The 8,659-nt window shown below is 35.5% G+C and overlaps 2 protein-coding genes across 2 annotated transcripts in view; one reads left to right on the top strand and one right to left on the bottom strand.

The window, feature by feature from the left end:
* LOC109848294 (60S ribosomal protein L8-like) overlaps positions 1-5,468 on the top strand; it is a 5,663-nt gene extending 195 nt beyond the window's left edge. The window contains 2 exon segments of the mRNA XM_020417726.1: positions 1-275; positions 4,878-5,468. The exon segment at positions 1-275 is cut by the window's left edge and continues 14 nt beyond it. Of these exon segments, the coding sequence (XP_020273315.1) occupies positions 1-275; positions 4,878-5,223 (621 nt within the window). The 3' untranslated portion in view covers positions 5,224-5,468.
* LOC109848156 (naringenin,2-oxoglutarate 3-dioxygenase-like) overlaps positions 6,139-8,659 on the bottom strand; it is a 14,098-nt gene continuing 11,577 nt past the window's right edge. Inside the window, 3 exon segments of the mRNA XM_020417524.1 lie at positions 6,139-6,418; positions 6,420-6,706; positions 6,796-7,224. Of these exon segments, the coding sequence (XP_020273113.1) occupies positions 6,394-6,418; positions 6,420-6,706; positions 6,796-7,224 (741 nt within the window). The 3' untranslated portion in view covers positions 6,139-6,393.

Raw genomic sequence — 8,659 nt, 5'->3', positions numbered from 1 at the left:
GCTCCGCTCGCACGCGTGACGTTCCGTCATCCGTTCAGGTACAAGCACCAGAAAGAGCTATTCGTTGCAGCCGAGGGGATGTACACGGGCCAGTTCGTTTACTGTGGACGCAAGGCGAATCTGATGGTTGGAAATGTCCTACCGCTGAGATCGATCCCTGAGGGGGCGGTGGTCTGTAATGTGGAGCATCATGTTGGGGATCGGGGTGTGCTTGCTAGGGCGTCGGGGGATTATGCGATTGTTATCAGTCACAATCCAGATAATGGGACTTCTAGGTATGAGATTTCATCTGAGATCTGATCTTACATAAAAGATTCTAGTTGATGGTAATAGGATTTAATGCGTACTTAAGATTTTTCTTATTTTATTTGATTGATATCGACTTTTGGAGGAATGGTTTGGGATGAAAAATGGGTTTTTGAATGAGTTTTAGGCTTGTGGTAAAGGTAAAACGTTTGATTAGGATTTGGTTTGACTGGTTAGTTCGGCGTAAATTCAGGACTTTCATAACCTTGTTTGTGTCTGTTTTTAGTTTGCCGGCCGTTAAAGTCTAGGACTCTAGGCTTAGGTTCAACTGTAGGATTGTTTGGCACAATTGGCTCTATTTTAAGAACAAGTCAGAAACAGATTCTTGTTTGACTAAAATATATTGTTGAGAAATGACTGAGCTGTTGCAACATTTGATTGATCGAACATAGAAACTACTGAAATGATTATCAATGTAGTTGCCAGTTTACATATCTTGTTGTAGGTTTGAATATGGTCATCTTGAGTGAACAACTGAAAATGGCTACGTCATGTTTTAATTTCTTGTTAATGGGGAAACCTTGATCATTTGTTCAATGGATGCTTTATTTTTGTTGATTGATTTATGTGTGGTTTAATTTATGAAAATCAGTTCCCTAAATATCAAGGCTATTTATGAAGAGAAAATTATGGTTCAATTTAAAACATTTGAATTACCACGTTATATGATCAAAGATTAGAACATTCTCTGAGATGTTTTGATGAAATACATTAAAAACATCACTTATCTGAAGCAACAAAAAAAAGTAACTGTCGGCTGTGGAGTCACTTGGACTGAATCTCTTCCTTTCTTTCCCATTGTCGCATATTAGGAATTCTTTTCTTTCACATAATTGCATGTGTTTGTCATGATGAAAAATGAACCGAGATGTTGAAAGTTGAAAGAAAGATTATTATTTAGAAAAGCAACATAGTTTCAATGGTTCCTAGTAGACATTATAGTTTAAATTTTCTTTGCTCATATGAGAAGCTGCATCTTCTGACTAATGGTTGGTTATTAACGTAAATATAGGACAATACATACGTATACATACGTACATAAAACTCAGCTAGAGAAGACAATCTAAACATACACAGTATATAATGTTAACGTGCATTGTTTACAATCTTACACTGTTCCATAAACAAATACATTACATTTCAAGAGGATTGAACAAATGACTCTTAGTGGAATCCATGCAAACTCCATAACCAATAAGTATTGTCCTATATTTACGTTAATAACCAACCATTAATTAGAAGATGCAACTTCTCATATGAGCAAAAGAAGTTTAAACTATCATGTCTACTAGGAACAATTGAAACTATGTTGTTTTTTAAAATAATAATCCTTCTTTTAACTTTTAACATCTCAGTTCATTCTTCATCATGACAAACACATGCAATTATGTGAAAGAAATGAATTCCTAATATGCGACAACGGGAAAGAAAGGAAGGGATTCAGTCCAAGTGACTTCACAGCCGATTGTTACTTTTTTTTTGCTGCTTCAGAGAAGTGATGTTTTTAATGTATTTCATCAAAACATCTCAGAGATGTTCTAATCTTTGATCATATAAGGTGGTAATTCAAATGTTTTAAATCAAACTAATTTTCACTTCATATATAGCGTTGATATCTAGGGAATTGATTTTCATAAATTAAACCATACATAAATCAATCAACAAAAATAAAGCATCCATTGAACAAATGATCAAGGTTTCCCATTAACAAGAAATTAAAACACGACGTAGCCATTTTCAGTTGTTCACTGGAGATGACCATATTCAAACCTTTCTTGTTCAAATTCATTAGCCGTACCGTACATCTTGTTCAAATTATCATCAAATGTATATGTGAAGTTTTCACATAGTTATGTGAAATTTTCACATAGTTTGGAGTATTCTAGATTATGAATCAAACTACTTTTCAAACAGCTTAATAGCCATCCATTAGCACATAGCTAAAGCAGTATAGGTTTTTCTACATATAGATCATGATGGGTAGTGCCGATCATCGTATTGAGTAACCTATTGCGCCATCTCATGATAAGAATCTCATACCATCTCATTTTACCATACACACACACACGCACATATAATATATATATATATATATATTTATATATATTTATATTTATATATATATAGAGAGAGAAACTTATGTCAACTTAAGTGGACGTCCACTAAGTTTCTTAGTCATTGATGATCACTTGATTGACATACATTGTGAATGATCCGTTTCGTTGAACTTGATCTACATTTAGTCATTGATGATCACTTGATTGACATACATTGTGAATGATCCGCTTCGTTGAACTTGATCTACATATTCTAAAATCCCAACACACCAAATTTGGAGTGAACCCGTCGTGGTTTGACCATCCGTCGAGCTATGTAAAAAGTTCTATTCATTCGAAACCGTTAAAATTGATACGAGTGGATGAAGGGTCAAACCATGACGGGTTCATCCCAAATTTGGTGTGTTGGGGTTTTAGAATATGTAGATCAAGTTCAATGGAGCGGATCATCTACAATATATGTCAATCAAGTGATTATCAATGACTAAGAAACTTAGTGGACGTCCACTTAAGTTGACATAAGTTTCTGGTGGGCAAAGGCCTCTAGTCCAATTAAGTTGACATAAGTTCACCTCTCTCTCTATATATATACATACATACATATATGTGTGTGTATACATATAACATGATGATGTTTACACTTAAAAGAATATGGAGATTTTTTTGACCTTATGACTATTCAAAGCTTATCGATGACGTTATTAATTGGTAATTTCTTGGAAATTTGCATGCTTGTGTATAGTGGTGGAAATTAACAAAATAATTAATAAACAATTTTGTTATTGTTTGTCTAGATATTCGGCCATATTTGATTTGGTAGTTCATTTAACAATAAACGAGTATTTTTTAGCATTCTTTTCATAAACATATAGAATTTAACCGGAAGTATATTTAATTCAGTTGATTTTTAAACATTCGTTTATGTTTTACATTTTATTTCTCTAATTTAATTTGTTATTGACTATTTGTCCTTTAAAGTTGCACTTGAGATATTTATCATACTCAGATATATCATAACAAAGTATCTATTAGAAATAAAATTTGAGGCTCATTTTAACTTATAGATTTATTCATAAGTTTATTTAAATGTTGATTAGTATTTGTTTGAACTAAAGTACATCGATATAGATTAAAAGTAATGGAGAGTTTAATTGTTAAAACAAGTTTGCTAGAAAATGAATTCTTGTTGATGTGAAATGTATAATGGAATGTTTTTTATGTTATATAAAATTGTAATTATTTCTATTTATAATATATAAATATATGAACATAATAAATTTAGAAGTGAAATGTAAGATGGAAATACAATGAAAAAAAACAATGAAATTATCAACAAAGGATTCAAACTCGACCTAAGTTTTAAGAGCCAAGTGCCTTAACCAAATGTACTAATGAACGTTCGTGAATGTTTATTGAATATCCACATAACCGAATCAAATTGAATGCCCGCGCACTATTTGATACAAATTCGAGCTCAAATTCATCGGAACAAACTGCATTCAAATTCAAATGCTACGATATTCGATTTGGTTTGTTTCCACCCCTACTTGTGTAACTCTTATGTTCTCAATGCCTTTGATGAGTGGTGACCTGATTTGTGAATGCTTTTTTGGTCATTCTGAGTCTGTTAGTTTGTTATCCGAGTGACATGCTTATGTGTGACAATACTCTGGATTTCCACATTTAAAATTAGGACTCGTTACAAGACTTCACCCAGTCATGTCAATGTATAACTTTCACAATATTTGTTTCCTAAGTGGCACATTTAGAGTTCTCAATTTAAAAAAAAATTACTGTGCTTCTATCTAAGCATTTGCCTGAGAACATCCCTGCATTATTTTAATTTTAATTGTTCTTAGTCTTGTTTGTCTAACCAAAGTTTCTTATTTAAGTATTCCATTTTAGGACTGGCTATTATTTTATTGTATTTAATTATTAAAATTGTGCCAGTTACAGAAAATAAGCGCCAATCACTTATTGCATGAAGAATAAGTTACTTTTTTCTGAATTACACGCAACCAAATTGATCTTATTTATTAAGCTGCTGGTAAAATAATTGATAAGGAACCTTTTTTTTGCCTTGGTTGATTGCATCCTTCTCTGCTCTTAGGCTTTTACTGGCCATTTGGAAGATGATATTGTATGCAACTATTCATTCATAATCTCGACATGGGCATACTAGTTATTGTGGTCAATTAATTTATAATTTGTGATTGTGGTGGAAGGGTCATTTCTTCTGGATAATGCGTTGCTAGTTTTCAAGTAAACACCTACCCTTCTTCAAGACATGTCAGCTATTACTTTCTAATTGGTTCCTTGAACATGAAGTTAGTGTGAATTGCATGTGGTAGTGTCTCTTTCGCATAAGTTTTCATTATTTAATATATTTACTCTTCAAATTTGCGTTAAATTCCCATTGACTGATCATGTAGAAACAAAGCTTTTTTTTCCCCATACTATAACACAATTGGCCTTCTACTTAAAACAATACCCCATGATATATACTCATTTTAGGATCAAGCTTCCATCGGGTGCGAAGAAGATTGTTCCAAGTGGATGCCGTGCAATGATTGGGCAGGTTGCCGGTGGTGGCAGAACCGAGAAGCCCCTCTTGAAGGCCGGCAACGCTTACCACAAGTTCAGAGTGAAGCGGAACTGCTGGCCCAAGGTGCGTGGTGTTGCCATGAACCCAGTGGAGCATCCCCATGGTGGTGGTAACCACCAGCACATCGGTCATGCTTCCACTGTTCGTCGTGATGCCCCACCTGGACAAAAGGTCGGTCTCATTGCCGCCAGAAGGACCGGACGTCTTCGAGGACAAGCTGCTGCTACTGCTTCCAAAGCAGAGAAGGGAGCTTAGACATTTCTGTACTTGCTCGCAATCATTAGTTACTCTTGTTTACTCCTATTTTTCTGTTTATTGCGTACTGTTATTTTGAAATTTTGTTGTTAAAACATTGACTCTGTACAAGCTATATGCTGGTTGACTGGTTGGTAAACCTTTATGTTGGTTACTCGCTTGTTTGTCATTTTGGAGAATTTGTAGCTTTCATTTTTCTTAGCTGCTGGTCTGAACGCTATAATATTTCTAGGCTTCGGTTATTAGTGTCTTGTTTATCTATTTAATTGGACATTGCTTGTTTTCGTCTTTTTGCCCGTTTTGATATTATTTCATGCGCCTAAATGTCCCTATTTTTGGATTTCAATTTGAATTGTCCTAAATATCTGATTATATGCTGCTGCTCCAAACAATAGTGTTTTGCGAAAAGCATATCATGCTACTGTTTTGTTTCATTACTTTAATGGGAATTTCAGTGTTAATAATAGTCGTTTTTCTACTATGGAGGCTTTGGTTTCTACTTTGTCCTCTTAACTCAAATTTGTCCCATCTTATAGCTCCGGCACCGCGTGCACATTTCAAGTTTCATTTTACGCCAACTATTGCTTCAAATATCCACAAAGCGACGAATGAAAAGTGGTCATTAGATTATCTACATGGTCGGTCACTCGTCTTTTCTAAATTCTAGTTCTCACTCAACTGCGTACAATTATGGTTTTCTTGTGAAACCTTAAAGCAATAAATGTTGCTTCGTCTTCGCCTTCCTGTTGAAGTACGTCATTCTATGATAATTTGCAGGAAAACCCCATCTCATCCACGTTTTAGCTTGTAGTTGTAACTCAATTCATTAATCGAAAAAATCAATTATAAAAAGTCAATGATCCCCGGCGGGGATCTATCTATGGATCCAAAATGTCAAGCGACACGGTCAAGGTATCTAGGATAAGAATAACAATTGTACGAACTAGTACAAATTTTAGACAATCTGAGTTGAGGTCTAATAACTCTTTTGAGCATAGATGACAACAATAGATGATCCCTTTATCCACTTCTTTGTTCGTGTTTCAACATCCCAGTTTCCAGATTCTAGTTAATGTTGCACATAATATTAAGTCTAAGGACAAGGTGATGAGAAAGAACGGAAAAAAGAAAAAAAAAGAAAAAAAAAGAAGAAGCTCGTAGCTATATGATTCAAGCAAAGATCTCATCAAGCTTTGGGCTGGGCTACCACATGCTTGGCTGACTTCTCCTTAACCGCCTGCTGGTTCTCCTTACCCAACTTCTTGATATTGGCAAGCTCAAGGTCTCGGTTCATCTTCTTCCGGTACATCTCCATAAACGTCATTGGCTCATCCAATATCGCCTTCTCTCCCTCCCTTATCGCCAATGGATACACAATCGCATTGGGAGCTGGATTCTGAAACGTCGCAATCGACATGCGACTACAGTTCGAATTCACCACTGCTTGATGATCCGCATTCTTGAATCGACCATTGCTTAGATACTGTAACATATTTATAAAATTTAATTATGAAAATTAAGCTAAAAGCTTAACCTGATACCACTTACAAACGAGATATAATATGTACTTACATGACCATGATCGCCGAGGTTAACCACAATTGCTCCCTCCACTGGTTGAACAGTGATCCAAGTCTTACCCCCGTCCTTGGTTGCTTGTAGACCTCCAACTCGGTCTTGAAGAAGAAGAGTGATGGTGCCGGGATCGGTGTGGCGCTTTAGACCGAGGGTGAGATCCGGTTGTGGGCATTTTGGGTAGAAATTGACAACTATTTTTTGATCCATATCAATACAGGCATTTGTTAGAGCCTCAGTGTGAAGTCCCATGGCCTCGGAGAGAACACCTAAGAGTTTGCAGGCTAGGCCCATTAGATTTTCACTATACTTTTCAGATACTGATATCCAGCCTTCGGGCTTATTAGGCCACCGAGAGTAGTCACGGGATTTTGTTGGGTAGGAGAAGAATGTTACAATCTCCCTCCAATCTTGCACTGCTTCACCCTGTGCGTGATTCAGTCATGAAATCATGTATAGACTTAGAATAGAAGCAATCAAGCAAAATTGACTAGTGAGATACTGCACAATTAGTGTGAAAAGCTTTAAAAAAATAATTTTAAGCATTTCATTTAAGAATACATCTCATACGTAACAATTTAGAAGAAAAACATTAATTCTTGGGGTATCTTGTGTGAGCTATTCCAATGGACGATCCACTCTATTCATCATGATTTAAATGTCTTAAGAAATTCATAAAACAAAAATCAGGATGTTTCAAAACTTCTAACACATTTTTTCATTGTCTCTTTAGGTGTATTGTCGTAAAACCTTTAACTTTGCAATTACTTGATGCATGAGTAACTACAATCTAACATGACTAGTTTTTTGTTTATACATCATTCCAAAAGATATAGATCAAAATGAATGGAGTGGATTAACTAAAGTGATTGCATATAACGTAATTTTCAAGGTGCATCCTTAGGTTGAATCTAAGGTCGCTTATATATATATATATATATATATATATATTATGTTATATATATTACATATATTTTATATATATTATATATATAGAGAGATTAATGGGTATCCTTGTCATAGGAGGGGATTTCCTCCTATGACGCCTCTAAAATCACATGATTGAGCGACATTGTGGATGATCCGCTCCGTTGAACTTGATCTACATATTCTAAAACCCCAACACACCAAGTTTGGGGTGAATCCGTCGTCGTTTGACCCTCCATCCAGCCATGTGAAAAGTTCTATTCATTCAAAACCGTTAAAATTGATACGAGTGGATGAAGGGCAAACGACGACGGGTTCACCCCAAACTTGGTTTGTTGGGGTTTTAGAATATGTAGATCAAGTTCAACGGAGCGGATCATCCATAATGTCGCTCAATCATGTGATTTTAGAGGCGTCATAGGAGGAAATCCCCTCCTATGATAAGGATACCCATTAATCTCTATATGAAATTAATGGGTATCCTTGTCATAGGAGGGGATTTCCTCCTTGACGCCTCTAAAATCACATGATTGAGCGATATTATGGATGATCCGCTCCGTTGAACTTGATATACATATTCTAAAACCCCAACACACTAAGTTTAGGGTGAATCCGTCGTCGTTTGACCCTCCATCGAGCCATGTGAAAAGTTCTATTCATTCAAAACCGTTAAAATTGATACGAGTGGATGAAGGGTCAAACGACGACGGGTTCACCCCAAACTTGGTGTGTTGGGGTTTTAGAATATGTAGATCAAGTTCAACGGAGCGGATCATCCACAATGTCGCTCAATCATGTGATTTTAGAGGCGTCAAGGAGGAAATCCCCTCCTATGACAAGGATACCCATTAATCTCTCTCTCTCTCTCTCTCTCTCTATATATATATATATATATATATATATATGTTAATGTTATATTTTAATTAAGAGTGGT

Source organism: Asparagus officinalis, chromosome 7 (genome assembly GCF_001876935.1).
Source record: "Asparagus officinalis chromosome 7, Aspof.V1, whole genome shotgun sequence".
Taxonomy (NCBI): Eukaryota; Viridiplantae; Streptophyta; class Magnoliopsida; order Asparagales; family Asparagaceae; genus Asparagus; species Asparagus officinalis.
The sequence above is the reverse complement of the archived record's forward strand: the minus strand, read 5'-3'. Positions and strand labels throughout refer to the sequence as shown.